The 20,320-nt window shown below is 40.5% G+C and overlaps 1 protein-coding gene across 6 annotated transcripts in view; it reads left to right on the top strand.

The window, feature by feature from the left end:
• Positions 1-20,320, top strand: part of RSPH3 (radial spoke head 3 homolog) — a 40,671-nt gene that overhangs the window by 6,400 nt on the left and 13,951 nt on the right. For 5 of the 6 annotated variants that reach the window (XR_003512695.1, XR_003512694.1, XR_003512696.1 and 2 more), the window contains exons 3-8: positions 135-276; positions 2,659-2,804; positions 3,856-4,059; positions 8,447-8,609; positions 9,312-9,398; positions 9,954-10,313. Coding sequence is in view for 3 of the 6 variants with exons in the window: in XM_027551956.1 (XP_027407757.1) it covers positions 135-276; positions 2,659-2,804; positions 3,856-4,059; positions 8,447-8,609; positions 9,312-9,398; positions 9,954-10,267 (1,056 nt within the window). In the remaining 3 variants the exon portion in view is untranslated. Of the gene's footprint in view, positions 1-134; positions 277-2,658; positions 2,805-3,855; positions 4,060-8,446; positions 8,610-9,311; positions 9,399-9,953; positions 10,438-20,320 lie in introns of those variants that run through there. The other variant, XM_027551954.1, reaches the window with a different exon arrangement.

Genomic DNA, 20,320 nt, shown 5'->3' with positions numbered 1-20,320 from the left:
TGCCTTCACGCCACCCAAGCAGGACGTGCTCTGTGACAGGTGCCTTCATGCCACCCAGGAACTGCTTTGGAGAAGCACTCCTATACACCTTGAGAAATATTTCCTAAGTTTTATAAGCCTTTTCTGTCGTTCAGCCTGGGCAGCCTGATCCTGTAGAGATTCAGAGACAGCAGCAGGCTAGGAGGAGGGCTTTTGCCAGAAAACGAGCCCAAGAACAGCTCAGACCGCGTACACCCGAACCTGTGGAAGGCAGGAAACATGTGGACGTGCAGACAGGTATGTGGGCCCACGGCTTGGTGGCTCCTGAGAGTGTATGGTTTTCTGAGTCAGTTCATTTTGTTTGACTCTCATATTAACGTATCTGTTATGCCATCTAGTATTTCCCTGTCACGTGGTAGAAGAAATCCGTTTAGTAAACAAACTCATAGGCTGAATATTGTTATTATATTGGGTATGGCTGAAAATGTGACGTGGCGATTTTTTTAAGAAAGAATATAAGGACCAAATTAATTCTCTCAGCCCTTTTCACAAATGCTGTTCTCCAACTGGGAGCATTTCCTGCTTTTCATAGCCCAAGATGAATCACTCTTGGACTCGTGGAAGGTGGAGAGCAGTATAGTTTTATTTTGGTATTCTGTCTTTTGAGAGAAGTAAACCCATTTACTGAATATCTGAAAACTGCATATCTGAAAATGTGGGTTATTAGTCCAAGCTTTACTAATCCCGGGGCTTCCTGGGTAGCTCAGCTGGTAAAGAATCCGCCTGCAAAGCAGGAGACTCCACTTCGATTCCTGGATCCAGAAGTTCCCCTGGAGAAGGGATAGGCTACCCATTCCAGTATTCTTGGGCTTCGCTGGTGGCTCAGATTGTAAAGAATCCACCTGCAACGCAGGAGACCTGTGTTTGATACCTGGGTTGGGAAGATCCCCTGGAGGAGGGCATGGCAACCCACTCCAGTATTCCTGCCTGGAGAATTCCCGTGGACAGAGGAGCCTGGCAGGCTACAGTCCATGGGTCGCAAAGAGTCGGACACGACTGAGTGACTAAGCACAGCACAGCACAAACCTGTTTAGATCTGAGTCCCCCACCTCTCTCACCATGGCCTCTTCTTCTAGCTCCTTTTGTTCTCCATTCCCTTGCATCCTCCCCAGGGCCACATAGGCTCTCCTAGGCTGCTGCTGCTGCTGCTAAGTCGCTTCAGTTGTGTCCGACTCTGTGCGACCCCATAGATGGCAGCCCACCAGGCTCCCCCGTCCCTGGGATTCTCCAGGCAAGAACACTGGAATGGATTGCCATTTCCTTCTCCAATGCACGAAAATGAAAAGTGAAAGGGAAGTCGCTCAGTCATGTCCGACTTTAGCGACCCCCTGGACTGCAGCCTACCAGGCTCCTCCGTCCATGGGATTTTCTAGGCAGAAGTACTGGAGTGGGGTGCCATTGCCTTCTCCGTTCCTAGGCTAGTGCCAGGCTTTTCCTACTTATCTGACTGTCGTCAGCTGTGGGGGTTTACCTGGACCCATAAGGTCCAGCTGTGTTGTTGACAGACTCTTGGTCGTCAAGCAATACTTGATGTTTTCCTTGGACATAACCAGAGATATTTCTGGATAGTAAGGACAAAAGGTTGAGGACCATTCCAAGCTTTTTCCTACCTTGAGACCAAGTCTAGAATAAGTACATGTCTGTGATTAGCCAATATAGTTGTAATTCTGTAAGAGCTAAATTTTAGTCTTTACTTATACCGTCAGAATATGAAGTGATAGAATAGCAGCCACTTTTTGTTGAGTACTTCCTGTGTCTCAGAGACACAGGTCCTTTACCTGTGTCTCCTTTATTATTATGCAGACTGTAGGTGACTGATAACCATGATCCCTTTTGCAGATAAAGAAACCAAGACCCAAAGAGGATGTAATCGCTAGGTCCTATGTTCAACAGCTGACTCCAGTTCTCATGTTCTTTGCATGATGCCATACTGCCCTTGCCTCATGTAAATTATTCCCAAGGTGAAATTTGTTTTCCTATATCTGTTTATGATATGTAGGCTAGAGAGAACGTCCATAACACAATGATGTGATGCGTAGTTTTTTTACATGTCCAGGAATTTTCAAACCTTTGAACATTGATTATCTTAAGACTTGTCACATGGCTGGCTCGTCAACTTTCCATCCCATGTTATGTTTTGTGTTGTATATACATCTATAGGTTCACATTCTTTAGTTCTGTTTTCAAATACAAAGTTAAAGTCGCTCAGTCATGTTTGACTCTTTGCAACCCCATGGGCTGTCCATGGAATTTTCCAGGACAGAATACTGGAGTGGGTAGCCTTTCCCTTCTCCAGGGGATCTTTCCAACCCAGGGATCAAGCCCAGGTCTCCCGCATTGCAGGCAGGTTCTTCACCAGCTGAGCCACAGGGAAGCCCATTTCAAATACAAAGCTCGGTGATCTCTCAACATTTAGTAAATGTTCTAGCCTGACTGACTCTGTGGTCTTCCAAATATATAAAAATGCTTAGTACACTATGTGGATTGAACCCCACATTTGAGCACCTTTATTTCAAGACTTATATTCTGATCCATTCATTTCTGTTTTGAAGGGGCTGTAGTTTCAAATTCTTGAAAAAGACCAGAATTTCAAACTCAATGTATATGGTGTTCTCTTAGAACTATACCTTGAAGAAATTGCCGACCGCATAGTAGAAGTTGATATGGAGTGCCAAACAGATGCATTTTTGGACAAACCACCAACACCAGTCTTTATTCCTGCCAAAACTGGCAAAGATGTGGCCACCGAAATTCTAGAAGGAGAGGTATAGTACATTATTAGACTTCTCTGTCTTCTTTATAAAGAGTGAGGTTTAATTAAAACCTTAACATAAGTGCAAACCACTTCACAGTCAGGAAGATTCTAAATACTTACTGCATTTCCTTCCAAATGGTGTATGGTTTTATCCTGAGCTACCCAGAAATATTTTTAAATATCATGATCTTTTACTTTTTAGTCTTTAAAAAAAAAATTAAATGCCATGATCTGATTTTCCCTCTTTGCTGATCAGAAATAAAAAATTTTAGAAATGTGTTTAGAATATTTATATATTTAATTTTTGTGTGTTTGTGTACTTGCTTAATGGATGAACATAAGGTAGATTTGTACCAAATGAGGAAAAATAATATCTCTGGCGTGAAAGGTTCCACTGCTAGTTGCTTGTTGATTATATAAGTTTTATGAAGATAATTCTCTGTGTTAGGAAAAAAGTCCTAAAATAATTAATTTTTATATCAGTGTGGAATACATGAATACAGGCCAGTTTACGAAACTGAAGAAGAGAAGGCAGTGTGCATAATGACTTAAGTGAGATTTAAAATGCGAAGGAATTCGAAAGTACTGTCATTGAATTAGGAAATAAAATTAGTCTTCATAATCTATACAGAAGACGATCGTTGCCTCTAAATCCTAGAGATGAATCACCAAAGTATCCATCATTCTTGTTCCTTTGTTCTTCAAACTGTTATCAAAACAACCAATAAAAATCAAGCAGAAAAGATGGAGAACAAGACAGACAAAGATATTTCCCTTGGGTTTAGAGTTTTATTGTAAAATCATTGAGAATGAAGGTTCATTCTGATGATTGAATAGATCTTTTTATAACTTTGACTCTTATCAGTTTTTGCCTGTAAAGAGCCTCTGTGCCTTTTGGGCTGTTTTGAAGGTTAGAAACGGTAAAGTACCAGCTCATTGTCTGGCACACACAAGACCCTCAACAAGTAGTATCCTGTTATTTATTGCTGCTCTTATGGATATTTTTTTCACTGAGCCTTTGGTCCATGATTAAAATTTTAAATTTGTTTTGTGTGTTTAAGCTGTTTGACTTTGATCTTGAAGTTAAACCAATGTTAGAAGTTTTGGTGGGAAAGACCATCGAGCAGTCTCTTCTGGAAGTGATGGAAGAAGAAGAGTTGGCGAACCTGCGGGCCAGTCAGTACGCATATGAAGAGCTTCGCAACATCGAGCTTGCTGAAGTCCAGCGACTTGAAGAGCAGGAGAGGCGACACCGGGAGGAAAAAGTAGAGAATTTTCGTTTTCTCTCTCAGACAGATTTCGGTTACTTAACAGATTATGTTCAAAATCACATGTAGAGCTAAGAGGTCTTGGCAAACTTGTTAGAAAAGACATGTTTGTTGTTCAGGTCTCTCCTATAGATCACCGATCTTTCATGAACAATTACGTTTTTAAAATTCCAGTTTACATAGATGTATCTAAATAGAGATGGACTTCCCAGGTGGCTCAGCAGTAAAGAATCTGCCTGCCAGTGCAGGCAACCGAGGTTCTACTCCTAGAGAAGGAAATGGCAGCCCACTCCAATATTCTTCCCTGGGAAATCCCATGGAGAGAGGAGGCCTGGCAGGCTACAGTCTATGGGGTTGCAAAGAGTCGGACTAAATAACACCAACAACCTAAATAGAGTTCCCCAAAATTCCTACAGGTCACAATTTAAATTACATATGTCCCAATGAAAGGCACTCTTAAATATCAAGAGTCCTGGAGAAGAAATAACATCAGTTTGCCAAAAATCAATGGCAGAAAAGGTGGCAGGAAAAAGTGGAGTGTATTTGGGTAGATGGCGAGTAAGAAAGAGGATCTGGAAAGAATTCTGGGTCTTTTTCTCAGTGACTGGCTCTGCTCCACACCCTTACAAATACACCTACTATCTGAGTCTTTACAGAATATTTCTTCAGATTAAAAGGTTTTTAGAACCTTTAATAAGAAAAGTTGTAGAATCCAGTCATTAAATATGCCACAAACCTCTGGTTAGGAAGCACTAGGCTCGGTACAGTTTAATAAGAATCTGTCTGGAGATGGCAATAACTCACCCTGCGTTAAACACTGGATGATAAATGATAAAGTGAAAGTGAAGTTGCTCAGTCCTGTCCGGCTCTTTGCGACCCCACGGACAGTAGCCTACCAGGATTCTCCGTCCATGGGATTTTCCAGGCAAGAGTACTGGAGTGGGTTGCTGTTTCCTTCTCCAGGGGATCTTCCCAACCCAGGGATCAAACCCAGGTCTCCCGCATTGTAGACAGATGCTGTCTGAGCCACCAGGCAAGTCTGTGGATAAATGATAAAGGGTTTCCAAACACCTGAAAGGGCTCAGGGTCTACCTTCCCACACGAATAGCTGAGTTGTCAGAACATTCTACTCCAAACCTAGTCAGATGGACTTTCAGTTTTCCTCCAAAATGAGTAACTTTGTAAAGAGCACGGGTCTGTTGATAAGGATTGTGCAAATGCACGATTGTATGTTCACAAGTATAAGGTGAATCCTAACAAAATCAGCTTTGTTGAAATAATTGGTGAAGTTTTTATCAAAGAAAAGTTAAATTTGTTTATTTACTGTTTGGTGGTGTGTGCATGCTCAGTCGTGTCTGACTTGGACTGCAGCCTGTCAGGGTCCTTTGTCCATGGAATATCTCAGGCAAGAGTACTGGAGTGGGTTGCCATTTCCTCCTCCAGGGGACCTTCCTGACCCAGGAATTGAACCCACGTCTCCTGCTGATCAGTTAGATTCTTTACCACTGAGCCACCTGGGAAGCCCTTACTTACTATTAGGAAATATTTTCAAAGTTTAAGCAAATATAAATCTTAATGACTTGTATTCTTCATTTTTTATAATATATATTACTTACTATTAGGAAATATTTTGCCTTTTCATACTGTTCATGGAGTTCTCAAGGCAAGAATACTGAAGTGGTTTGCCATTGCCTTCTCCAGTGGACCACATTCTGTCAAATCTCTCCACCATGACCCGCCCGTCTTGGGTTGCCCCACAGGCATGGCTTAGTTTCATTGAGTTAGACAAGGCTGTGGTCCTAGTGTGATTAGATTGACTAGTTTTCTGTGAGTATGGTTTCAGTGTGTTTGCCCTCTGATTCCCTCTTGGAACACCTACCATCTTACTTACAAATAGCTGTGAAAAGAAGAGAAGCAAAAAGCAAAGGAGAAAAGGAAAGATATAAGCATCTGAATGCAGAGTTCCAAAGAATAGCAAGACGAGATAAGAAAGCCTTCTTCAGCGATCAATGCAAAGAAATAGAGGAAAACAACAGAATGGGAAAGACTAGGGATCTCTTCAAGAAAATCAGAGGTACCAAAGGAACATTTCATGCAAAGATGAGCTCGATAAAGGACAGAAATGGTATGGACCTAACAGAAGCAGAAGATATTCAGAAGAGGTGGCAAGAATACACAGAAGAACTGTACAAAAAAGATCTTCACGACCCAGATAATCACGATGGTGTGATCACTGACCTAGAGCCAGACATCCTGGAATGTGAAGTCAAGTGGGCCTTAGAAAGCATCACTACAAACAAAGCTAGTGGAGGTGATAGAATTCCAGTTGAGCTATTCCAAATCCTGAAAGATGATGCTGTGAAAGTGCTGCACTCAATATGCCAGCAAATTTGGAAAACTCAGCAGTGGCCACAGGACTGGAAAAGGTCAGTTTTCATTCCAATCCCAAAGAAAGGCAATGCCGAAGAATGCTCAAACTACCGCACAATTGCACTCATCTCACACCCTAGTAAAGTAATGCTCAAAATTCTCCAAGCCAGGCTTCAGCAATACATGAACCGTGAACTTCCTGACGTTCAAGCTGGTTTTAGAAAAGGCAGAGGAACCAGAGATCAAATTGCCAACATCCGCTGGATCATGGAAAAAGCAAGAGAGTTCCAGAAAAACATCTATTTCTGCTTTATCGACTATGCCAAAGCCTTTGACTGTGTGGATCACAATAAACTGTGGAAAATTCTGAAAGACATGGGAATACCAGACCACCTGATCTGCCTCTTGAGAAATTTGTATGCAGGTTAGGAAGCAACAGTTAGAACTGGACATGGAACAACAGACTGGTTCCAAATAGGAAAAGGAGTTCGTCAAGGCTGTATATTGTCACCCTGTTTATTTAACTTATATGCAGAGTACATCATGAGAAATGCTGGACTGGGAGAAACACAAGTTGGAATCAAGATTGCCGGGAGAAATATCAATAACCTCAGATATACAGATGACACCACCCTTATGGCAGAAAGTGAAGAGGAACTCAAAAGCCTCTTGATGAAAGTGAAAGTGGAGAGTGAAAAAGTTGACTTAAAGTTCAACATTCAGAAAACGAAGATGATGGCATCCGGTCCCACCACTTCATGGGAAATAGATGGGGAAACAGTGGAAACAGTGTCAGACTTTATTTTGGGGGGTTCCAAAATCACTACAGATGGTGACTGCAGCCATGAAATTAAAAGACGCTTACTCCTTGGAAGGAAAGTTATGACCAACCTAGATAGCATATTCAAAAGCAGAGACATTACTTTGCCAACAAAGGTTCGTCTAGTCAAGGCTATAGTTTTTCCAGTGGTCATGTATGGATGTGAGAGTTGGACCGTGAAGAAGGCTGAGTGCCGAAGAATTGATGCTTTTGAACTGTGGTGTTCGAGAAGACTCTTAAGAATCCCTTGGACTGCAAGGAGATCCAAGCAGTCCATTCTGAAGGAGATCAGCCCTGGGATTTCTTTGGAAGGAATGATGCTAAAGCTGAAACTCCAATACTTTGGCCACCTCATGCAAAGAGTTGACTCATTGGAAAAGACTCTGATGCTGGGAGGGATTGGAGGCAGGAGGAGAAGGGGACGAGAGAGGATGAGATGGCTGGATGGCATCACTGACTCGATGGACGTGAGTCTGAGTGAAGTCCGGGAGTTGGTGATGTACAGGGAGGCCTGGCGTGCTGCGGTTCATGGGGTCACAAAGAGTCGGACACGACTGAGCAACTGATCTGATCTGATCTGATTAGGAAATATGAAAAAACAAAGAATACAAGTCATCTAGATTTATATTTACTTCAACTTTGAAAGTAGACTAATTAGAAAATATATTAATGTTCCCATTTCTGCATGGGAGTAGAGAAGGTAGTTCATTAGCTTCACAGATTTCATTTGATCTATAAATAGCAACAGCAACAAAAAGGTTTTATAATTTTCAGAACTTTACAAATTCAAAGAATCATTATAAATGAGACAATTTATTGGCCCGAGTTTTTTAATCAAAGATGTCTAAGCAACTATAATTTTCATATCAGCAATACTTTATAATACTAATTAAAAATACAGATAACTATTATTATTCTTTGATTTTAGTCAGACATATATATCCTGAAATTACTTTACTTGAAAATGGATCAGGAAATGAATTTTACCTTAAGCATCATCTCCTCTAAATTCAATACCTACTTAGCTGTTGAAATTCATTAAAATCTTAGTGAAAAATACGAACTGATCATAGACACCTTGCTGTCCATTTTTGGATACAAATATAAGTACAGATTCTCCCACTCATAAGAATCGGTATCTGGGGAAGACATAAAGCTGAACAGCCACCTGTGATGGTGTTTTCCTCTGGGCAGGAACGTCGGAAGCAGCAGCAATGGCAGGTGGTTCACAAGCATAACGAGACTTCGCAGAAGATCGCGGCCCGAGCATTTGCACAGCGTTACCTGGCCGACCTCCTCCCATCAGTTTTTGACAGCCTTCGGGATGGTGGCTACTTTTATGATCCCGTTGAAAGAGGTTTGTTGGAGGTCTTTTGTTAGATTAACTGTTACAATAAGCATCCTGCTAATGGTTTGAGTTCATATTGTGCCCATTTTTATTTTGAATTGGAATCTTTCTTTACCAGCTAAGCCACACAGGAAGCCCAAGAATACTGGAGTGGGTAGCCTGTCCCTTCTCCAGTGGAACTTCCTGACCCAGGAATCAAACTAGGATCTCCTGCTTCGCAGGCAGATTCTTTCCCAACTGAGCTATCAGGGAATCTTTCTATCTCTGGGCCAAATTTTAAAATCAATTATAGTTGTTTTAAGAAAGTACCATTACTAATAAGAGGTGTGTTACAAAGATTTTAGAATGTTTACTGAGAATATTGGAGAGTAGAAAGAAATATGGACCGGATATCTATCCCCATATGGATATCCCCCATAACCCCAGCTCCTTTCATCTCACGCAGTGCCTATACAGTCAGTTCTGAAGGCTTTGACTCCAGGGAAGGCCTCATAATTTTGCAAATACCATTTATACTTCATAGAAACGTAATGGACCAGACCACATAGAGAGAACACTGGACAGCACAAGTGATATTGTACAAGTCTGTTTGACATTTTATAATAAGAAAACAAGGCTGATATATCTGTAACGTTAGGGGAAAGCACAGATTCTTCCCGTTTGTAATGGTTCATAAAAATCACTTAATGAAATTAACTTTTTAAATTACAGATATTGAGATAGGATTCCTCCCATGGCTAATGAATGAAGTTGACAAAACCATGGAGTCCAGCATGGTGGGAAGAACGGTGCTTGACAGTAAGTTCTTTTTTTTTTTTTTTTGACAGTAAGTTCTTTTGTATTATTGAAAAGTCATCTCTGAAATTTTTCAGTAAGAAGAACATACAGAAAAAGGATGTTAATTTTACAGTTTTGGTTCTTAAATTTTCAGTATATCAATTCTATTAGCAAAGTGAAGTGAAGTCGCTCAGTCGTGTCCGACTCTTTGCGACCCCATGGGCTGTAGCATACCAGGCTCCTCCATCCATGGGATTTTCCAGGCAAGGGTACTGGAGTGGGGTGCCATTTAACAAAGGTACCTATTTTTACCTTCAGTATTATTTTTGGTTCTTTTATAATTTGATCAGAATTAACATCTTCTGTATTACTTTATCAATCATATTCTGTTAAAACAGGCATTGAATAGAATTCATATTAAGTGGCACAGAAGGTATGTATTGCTGACTTTGTATAAAAGGTCATGATACAGGGAAGGGACAAGGCCTAGTGAATATTTTACACTCATCTATAAGCAAGTGTTATAACTCCTAAAATATGAAAAGTCATTGTGATTTCTGTACGTACAATTTTCAGTGTTGATTCGTGAGGTGGTTGAGAGAAGACTGAATCTCTATGAGCAGAAGGAGGGCAGGCACGCCTCTGTGAGGCCTGAGAACGGACTCGGTGGTCCCGGAGGAACAAGAGAGCCCCTGGTGGGTTTTGAATCCCAGGATCAGGGTGCATCCCAGGCCCAGAGACCCCTTCCAGACAGAGACTCCCTACAGAGAACGCCGTACGACGCAAGGTACGCGGAGAGAGTGTCGTCCCAGGAGAGGCGGCTCGCAGAAGAAAATGACGAACTGACAGAAATGAGGAAATCCTCCAAGAGGGAGGAGCTGTCACAATAGAGGGAGCCTCAGCGCCATGGAGCCAGTCAGCACTGCAGCCAATCAGGTAATGATGCGTGAGTCCCCTCAGCTCATGGAAATTATGTTGTGTTTAGTCAGCGTGTCTTTTTGTCTCATGGACTTGGCAAATCAAATATGTTGAAATAATAAAACTAATTTTTTAAATGAAACCTTATTTATTTAATAGTAGACTCTTTAGGACCTATACTGTAACTCTAATGAGAATTATGTCTAATTTCAAGCTTCCTATTATATATAACTTATATATAATATATATATATATATATAACTAATTTCAAGCTTCCAGTATATATAACTAATATTTGTTTCCTTACTCCTTCCATCACCACTATATAACCAATATATTTTTCCTTAGTTGTCCCATGACCACTACATATCGTTAATACATTTTTCTTTAGTTTTGTAGTTTCTTTCTCTTTTTTCAGTAAGTATGATATTTAATGTTAGATACCAGTTCTGTTAGCCACTGAGCTTTTCTTCTCTGTAGAAAAACTGTTTAATTTACCCCAAGCAGGAATCCCTCAAGGTTGGGTTCCTGAAAGCCACAGTGCTCTCTCCTTGCAAATACCAAGAAATATACCCTCGTCTGTATAAAGTTAAACACTTACCTGTTCCATCTTCAGTATTCAAGTAAAGCTCTCATCTCTTTGTTCACATTCCTGCTATTAAAAAATTTCAGGCAATACCAATGAAGCTAAAGATCCCTCCTCAGATAGCCTGTGTCATCCATCCATCCATTCTATGTACCCTCCAGGCCTTTTTAAAGATATTTCTGGAGATAAAGATTTGAACATCTGGCAATATGTGGGTTATAGTACTTGCATTTTCACCTAACAGTCTATCTTAGACTTTTCAACATCAGTACATATAAATGTTTTTTTTTGAATGTGGTCAGATACAACTGTATTATAGGTAATTGCCATTTGATTTTTTAATCTGAACTTGTTTGGTGAATTGAAAATCATAGATATTTTTTACCTCTAAAGTTATATTAGAGATATAAAACTCTGGCTTAAAACTCAACGTTCAAAAAACTAAGATCATGGCATCTGATCGTATCACTTCATGGCAAATAGATGGGGAAACAATGGAAATAGTGACAGACTTTATTCTCTTGGGCTCCAAAATCACTGCAGATGGTGACTGCAGCCATGAAATTAAAAGACGCTTGCTCCTTGGAAGAAAAGCTATGACCAACCTGGGTAGTGTATTAAAAGCAGAGATATTACTTTGCCAACAAAGGTCCGTCTAGTCAAAGCTCTGGTTTTTCCATTAGTCACATATGGATGTGAGAGTTGGACCATAAAGAAAGCTGAGTGCCGAAGAATTGATACTTTTGAACTGTGGTGCTGGAGAAGACTCTTGAGAGTCCCTTGGACTGCAAGGAGATCCAACTAGTCAATCCTAAAGGAAATCAGTCCTGAATATTCATTGGAAGGACTGATGCTGAAGCTGAAGCTGAAGCTCCAATACTTTGGCCACCTGATGCAAAGAACTGCCTCATTGAAAAGACCCTGATGCTGGGAAAGATTGAAGGCAGGAGGAGAAGGGGACGACAGAGGATGGCATCACCAACTCAATGGACGTGTGTTTGAGCAAGCTCCGGGAGGTGGTGATGGACAGGGAGGCCTGGCATGCTGCAGTCCATGGGGTCGCAAAGAGACACGACTGAGCGACTGAACTGAACTGAAAGTTATATTAATCTCTAATCAGTGATGTCTTCTGAGACTTCAGATAGATACAGTCTATTTTTCTCAGAATATTTATAAATATATAAGCTGTATTGGTTTGAAATAGCTTGCAGTCATTAACACATTTACCTTAGTTTCTTTTTAAACGTGGCATTAAAAATACATAAGAACATCTTTCTCCATTTGTAAAAAGAACCGCGCTGTATGTCTCGGTAGCACTTCTCATGATTCTCAAACTAATTGCCCACGTTTTATATCCCTACGTCATTTTAACGGCAGAGCAGCCCTTCTGAGATAGATGTGACGATGTTTCTATTTTCGTTTTCAATCAGTCATTGGTCTGTTCAGTCAGCAAGTGTTAACTGAGTGCCTGCTGTGTGCTGAGCACCACGAGGAGGCTGCAGTTACAGCCTCACGGTGGAGCTGAACGAAGCAGGGCTGAGAGAACAAACCACAGCTCAGGGATTCTAAGGGGTTTTCGGTAAAGTGACTAGCCTAGCAAGTGATGGGATGAAAGCTGGAGCCCAGATCCCCTTCCTTCCAATCTACTATCCTTTTCTTCTCAACAACCTTGCACTTTTGTGAGGTACAAAGAATAAATAAATTATTGAATTAACAGCATTTTAAAAAATGCAATCTGTCCCCTTTCATTGCTGAGTTAGTTCCATCTTCTTAAACAGTCTGTGATTATCCTAAAATTTGTTGCTGCTGTTGTTTAGTTGCTCAGTTGTGTCCAACTCTTTGGACTGGAGCCCGCCAGGCTTCTCTCTGCATGGGATTTCCCAGGCAAGAAATACTAGAGTGAGTTGCCATGTCCTCCTCCAGGGGATCTTCCCAGTCCAGGGATCCAATCCCCATCTCCTGCATTGGCAGGTGGATTCTTTACCACTGAGCCACCAGGGAAGCCTCGGTGGATCATCCTAAGATTTACAAGATACTAATTTTGGTGATAAGACCAGGAATTTTTTTTTTTTTTAATTTTAAGAATGCTTTCAAAATGGAGTGAAGGTTGACTATCTTCTACAATTCTAATCCTCCTTCACAGTAACACTTTGCAGATACTTCGCTAAACTTCTCATTCTGAGTTCCATAATTCCATAAGTTAATTCAGTTTATTAAAGAAACCTAAGTCTGTAGACCCCCATACTGAAGCTAGTTAAGCTTAACTGCCTATTCCATCCTAGAGAGAAACAGAAATAATCAAGAGGTTAGGACACTGTCCCTGTGAAAAAAAACGTGGAGAAGCTGGTGATACATTATCTGTAGAAAAAGAAAAATATTGAGTGGAAACTGAATTATCTGTGCTCACATTTGCTCATGTTCTTCTTAGGAGTTCTGGTCCTTTCTGTCTTCAGCTAACACTAAGAGCTGAGGAATGCTGGTGTGGCCTGGGAAGTCACTCAGCAGTACGGCATGGTCAGCAGCAGACACCAGAGCCAGACCAGCTGGTCTTGAGTTCACCACATGCACGGAGGTTGCCCCTTTAGTTAGGGAAAAGAACTGGTTTATTTTGAAAGCAGATGGGAGAGCGGAGGTCTTGCAGAAAGAAGTCGTATTTGGAGATGATAATTCCTCTAAAACTTGTAACGGGTGTGGGAGAAGTGGCATAGCATAGCAAAACGCTATGGTATAATCATCAGAAGGTTAATCGTGCTCATTTCTTCTCACCTTAAAACTTTGATTTAGTTGTCAATGTTGTTAAAACGTATCAATCATATCAGCTAAGTTTTTAATCTACAACTTTTAGATATAGCTTTCATATGCTTTATTTACTATGCAAAATCTGATACATTCTCCTTTTTTCTTTTGTTTGTAGGTGAATCACAGCAATTTTTATAAATTGCTATAAATTTGTATAAATTTTAATGTATTCTCGAGCTCAAAAGCCATAGCCATTTATCTCAGTTTATTTAGCGTAAAAGCATTCTGGGGGCTTCCCTTGCCGTCCAGTGGTTAAGACTCCAAGCTCCCAGTGCAGGGCCATAGGTTCCACCCCTGGTTGGAGAACTAAGATCCCATATACCACACAATGTGGCCAAAAAAATAAAATTTTAAAAATAAAGGCATTCTGAAAAAGCCCAAATATGCATTTAATTTCCCCATAGACCAGTTAGTACCTATTGTTTTTTTGCCATAGCTCCAAGATCTAACCAGAACCAACCTTTTCCAAGTTTGTTCACAGTCAGAGACCCAAACAAAAACGTTAAAGATCAGGTGTCACTATCATGAAAAACTACTGTTAATGCTGTTGGATTGATGTCTATAATTCTCCCTTTGAATTGGAACTATTTACCTTTTTGTTTTAGTGCTTTCAACTTACAAATTAAAATTTAATAAACTGATAATTTAGATGATACTTTCTGTTTTTCTTAAATCTTGAAAATATAATTAATGAAATATATGACTTAAAAGATATGGTATTACTGGCTTCCCAGGTGGCGGCTGGTGGTAAAGAATCCACCTGCCAATCAGGAGACACAAGAGATGCAGATTCGATCCCTGGGTCTGGAAGAACCCCTGGAGGAGGAAATGGCCACCTGCTCCAGTATTCTTGCCTAGAAAATTCCATGCAGAGAAGAGCCTGCCAGGCTACAGTCTATGAGGCTGCAGAGAGTCAGATACAACTGAGCACACAGGCACACACACAAAAGATACAGTAATGGTTATAGGTTTGCTTATAAATAAAATCAGTCAAGATATTGAAGTTTGAAATTTCAGTATAAAAATATAACATATAAAGAATTTTAAATTCTTTTTGAAAATAAAATTTGAAATACTAATACATTTTTATTACCATATGCATTTATAACATAAATTATGTATTTTATTGTTATATATTTTTATTTTTGATAATGATTATATATGATGGTCTTCTAACATTTTGGATACCTATTGGATACCTATTGGAGAAGGCAATGGCACCCCACTCCGGTACTCTTGCCTGGAAAATCCCATGGACAGAGGAGCCTGGTAGGCTGCAGTCCAGGGGGTCACTAAGAGTCAGACACGACTGAGCGACTTCCCTTTCACTTTTCACTTTCATGCATTGGAGAAGGAAATGGCAACCCACTCCAGTGTTCTTGCCTGGAGAATCCCAGGGACGGGGGAGCCTGGTGGGCTGCCGTCTATGGGGTCGCACAGAGTCCGACACGACTGAAGCGACTTAGCATTGGATACCTAACATTATATTGGTACCTATGTTATACCACTAGGTGTCAGTAAATCCCTAAAGCAAAATTAACCTGCTTCCCACTTCAAACATAATTTAATGACCATAAAGAGACCTTGGTAGAGAAAAGAGTTCAAAAATATATTGTACTCCTTGGAGAAGCTAGACTCACACTGAGTATTTTATCTTGCCCCAGGTATCTGCCAGCTCTACAGGGGTAGCAGTGGACTCCACCCTAGATCTCAGACCCTTAAAATGGTAGTGTCAGAATCGACCTTAGCTGTCGTATAATCCAGCCTCCTATCCAATACAGTATCCTTAACAGGTGGTCACTTGGTCTTTGTTTAGTCACTGAGGATGGGGCTTTCCCTATATAAGCTGCCCTAGAACAGCAATTCTCACGTAGTTTTGTCTCCCCAGGCTCAAGACATGGTAAATACTCAAGTACGTTGTTGCACAATCCTCATTATTAGAAATTTCTTTTACACTGAGTCAAAATCTGTCCCGTTATGCGTGCTAAGTCGCCTCAATCATATCTGACTGTTTGCAACCTTACGGACTGTAGCCCACCAGGCTCCTCTGTCCGTAGGATCCTCCAGGCAAGAATACTAGAGTGGATCACCATGCCCTCCCTCCTCCAGAGGATCTTCCCGACCCAGGGATCAAACCCACATCTCTTATGTCCCCTGCATTGGCAGGAGGGTTCTTTACCTCCTGCCACCTGGAAAAGTGCCACCTGGGAAGCCCCTGTCCCATTATAACCTATGCCTTTTGGTTTATAACCTGTAATCAACTGGCATGATTATGGTGGAGAGAGACAGAATAATTTTGTTTACATACCAGCCCTATCCTATACTCCAGCAGTTTGGGTTTTTGTTTTTGTTTTTTTTCTTTTTTTTCCCCAGATTTTTCTTTCTCCCAATGAAGTACCACCAGTCATTCCAACTACTCCTCATAGAGAATAGTTTCAGAACTTGGCCACTCTCCATCCTGGTTACTATTACCTTGAAATTTCTGTTTGGTCAAAGTCATCTTAAAACATGTTTCCCAAAATTAGGTATACTACTATAGATATAATCAAACTTAGCAAGGAGTATTGTGAAACGTTGTCTCCCCTGATTTGGATATTACCAACTCACTTCCTCTAAATTCAGGTGTCTAGAAACCTCGTTTTCAGAGCATAAGAGAGAGAAGGCCAAAGTGACTTCTGAGTTGCCATTTTGCCATGGACCAGCCAAAGCTATTCCAGCATCGCTACCCAGTTTGCTGTTTTTTAGCCCCACAGCATATTAGAAGTAGCATATTAACAAGGAGACGGGGACCATTATGGGAAGACTGTAGGCTAAAACTTCTTAGGGAAAAGGTACCTGGAAAAGCAGGGAAATCGATAGCTCAAAAGGCATAGCAGTCTGGGGCCAAAGTTGAATATCGCTCAGCAGGTCTTGAATACATGATTACTTTACAACACAGGACAGAAATTAGTGTTTATGGAAGAAGGACTCTGGAATTGGTAGCGTAGGGACCTCTGAAAATCAGCTCCTCCATAAAAGCAACAAGAACACAGGCCAAAAAAAAAAATTTTTTTGTCAAAAAATAACATTTTTAAAATTCTGGAAATTAACCAAAGACTTGGAACAGTGAAGAGCATTTATTCAAGAAAAGTGGCTGAATCTGTCAGCTTTGTGGCATTTTAATTTGCCCTATTCCCATCCCATTCTTCCCAGCTCCACAATAACCTTGAAAACCAACAGACTCGAAACCACGGTAACTGAGAAAACCAGCAGCCTGTCAGCCACTGGAGGGGCTAAACATGCCTAGAGCTCCCCAGAAAAGCCACATCCCCAGAAATCTGTCAGTATGTGACCTGTCTGGCAGCTCCCTGGATAAGTTCTTTTAAGGGCTTATCTTTATTTGACCTGACTCAGAGCTTGCTTGGTGAGGAAAGTCCCAGCAGCAGGGCATTTGTTTAAAAATAGAAAATCAGCAATCAGCAGCAATAGTCTAACATCACAGCTACCCGGGGTGGAAATGCGAGTTGGAGCAAACAGGAGGCTGACCAGAATACTTGAAAAGGAAATCTGAGGAATGAGAGGTCCGTAGGGGGTTTTGAAAAGTTTCAACATATTCCCAGGAATCTGTAAGTATAGGGTACTTTGTAGGGCTGTTTACAGCCCAGGAAAGACCTGGGAAGGCCCTCATCTCTCATCTCAGGCTGACATCGAGGATCTACACAAGCAGAAGCTGAGAGCAAAGTCAGAGTTGTAAACTGCTAAAATATTGGAGCCATGTCTTAACACACAGAGAACCCCTCAGCGCAAAGTGTAAGACTTACTGATTCAGGACATTTAAGAAATCTCTTTAATCATTAGCTACCCACTAAGCTAGCTGAGCAGACTTCAGGGGCAGCACAAAGAATACAGGCTTTACAGAATTTGTTCACGAAGGCCATCAAACAGAAAAACACCAACAAAAAACCCAAGTTGAAGAGGTAGAGCAAGAATCTGATATCCAGAGTTACCACATTTTGACTCTCTGAAATGTCTGGATTTCAACCAAAAAATATAAGACATGCAAAAAATAAAGTATGGCCTGTGCAGAAGCAAAAAAAAAAAAACAGTTGATAGAAACTGTCCCTGAGAAAGTTCATATTTTGAATCTACTTGACAGACATTAATCAGCAATTGTAAATATGTACAAAGAACTAAAGGAAACCATGTATAAATAAAGTATGAGAATGATTCTCACCAAAAAGTGAATATCAAGAGATAGAAATCATAAAAAGGAACCAAATAGAAATTCTGGTGTTGAAAAATATAACTGAAATGAACAATTAACCACAGGGTCTCAGATGTGAACTGTTAGAAGAAAGAAGCCATAATGTTAAATCAAACTGATATTATCTACTCTGAAATGAAGAAAAATGAAAAGAGCCTCAGAGACCTCAGCCCCTGGAGGGACTAAGCATGCCCTATACTGAGACACTATAAGAATACCAACAGGTACACAGTACAGATCCCAGAAGAGGGGGAAGGAAAGGAACAAAAAGAACATTTGAAGAAACCATGGCTGAAAATGTCAATGGGATGCAAAAAAAAAAAGTTAATATTTACACCCAAGAAGTTCAGTGAATTTCATGTATAATAAACTCAAAGAGATCCACAACTGCTGAGAGACAAAGACAGTTGTGAGACAGTGTTGGGGAGGGGGATATTCCACCCCACCCATCTTGAGTTCTTCTGGCTGCTCTAATGTCTAATCATTAAATTGCCACAGGACAGATTAACAGGAGAAAAAAAAAAAATCAATGAACAGAGGTCTCACAGAAATAGGACCCCCAAAGTCACCAAAACAAATTGTTTGAATATCATTTTTAGACAACGAAACAATTATTTGTAAATGTTAACAAAGGGGCTTGTGCTTAGAGCAGCAAAGAAATGAAGTAACAGTATTTCTTCACACAGCTTTCTTAGCCTTGAATCCCTAACTGTCTTGTTAAGGATGCTTTCTACCCTCCTGGTGTAGGGAGGATACCTTCTTCACATGGGAGATTTATTTCCCACTCTTAAGAAGTAAGGAGTTGGGGGCACAGTGGGTTTTTTATATGCTGTTTTTTTGTTTTTTGTTTTTTGTTTTCATTGACTGTTTCTCAAGTAGCTTTAATTCAAAACCATCAATATCCCACTGAGGCATATTTGGGTGCAGCATGCCTTGGGCCTCAACAGCAGCAAGACAAGAATAGCTCATCATATACAAAGACTCCTCAATATTATCAACTTATTTTTATTCAGACACCATAGAGGTCAGAAGGCAATGAAATGATATACTCAAAAGTGCTAAAAGAAAAAAGATGCCATTCAGGAATTTTATATCCAACAAAACTGTTCTTAAAAATGCAGGAGGAAGTAGGCAATCTGAATAAGCCTATATCTATTCAGTTCAGTTCAGTTCAGTCGCTCAGTCGTGTCTGACTCTTTGCAGCCCCATGAATTGCAGCACACCAGGCCTCCCTGTCCATCACCAACTCCCAGAGTTCACTCAAACTCATGTCCATCGAGTCTGTGATGCCATCCAGCCATCTTATCCTCTGTTGTCCCCTTCCTCCTCCTGCCCCCAATCCCTCCCAGCATCAGGGTCTTTTCAAATCAGTCAGCTCTTCTCATGAAGTGGCCAAAGTATCGGAGTTTCAGCATCAGCATCAGTCCTTCCAATGAACACCCAGGACTGATCTCCTTTAGGATGGACTGGTTGGAGCTCCTTGCAGTCCAAGAGACTCTCAAGAGTCTTCTCCAACAACACAGTTCAAAAGCATCAATTTTTTGGTGCTCAGCTTTCTTCACGGTCCAACTTTCATATCCATACACGACCACTGGAAAAACCATAGCCTTGACTAGATGGACCTTTGTTGGCAAAGTAATATCTTTGCTTTTGAATATGCTATCTAGGTTGGTCATAACTTTCCTTCCAAGGAGTAAGCGTCTTTTAATTTCATGGCTGCAATCACCATCTGCAGTCTTTATTAAATATATTGAATTAACAACCTTACAAAACAGAAAACACCAGGTCCACATGAGTTCTCTGGGGAATTCTACCAGACACCATTTAACAAATTATACCCATTCTCTACAGTTTCTTTCACATGATAAAAATAGAAGGAATACTTCCTAACCTACTCTATAAGACCAACATTAAATACCAAAATTAGACCTTGCAAGAAAATTATAGACCAGTATCTCTCATGAACCTAGTTGGAAAAATCTGCAGCAAAACAAAGTCACGTTAGGGCTAACACCATGGTGACAAACTAGAAGCTTTCCCACTAGGATCAGTTATAAAGCAAGGATGTCCTCTGACCGTTCCTTTTCAATATACTGAGTCCCAGGTAATGCAGTAAACCAAGGAAATAACAAGTATATAGATTGACAATGAAGAAATAAAACTATTTGTTTTCAGACGACATGATTGTCGATGTAGAAAATCCCAAAGAATCACCAAAAAGATTCCTGAAACTAGTAGTAAGGTGGCAAAATGGAAGATTAATATAAACATTCATCGCTTTCCTATATACCAGCAATTGACAAAGGAATTTAAAATTAAAATCACTAACATTAGAACCTCCCCAAAATGAAATACTTAGTTATAAGTCTAACAAAATGTGTATAAGATTTATATGAG

The sequence above is a fragment of the Bos indicus x Bos taurus genome, chromosome 9 (assembly GCF_003369695.1).
Source record: "Bos indicus x Bos taurus breed Angus x Brahman F1 hybrid chromosome 9, Bos_hybrid_MaternalHap_v2.0, whole genome shotgun sequence".
In the NCBI taxonomy this organism is placed as follows: domain Eukaryota; kingdom Metazoa; phylum Chordata; class Mammalia; order Artiodactyla; family Bovidae; genus Bos; species Bos indicus x Bos taurus.
Note: the sequence above shows the minus strand (reverse complement) of the source record. Positions and strands in the feature narration are given on the sequence as shown.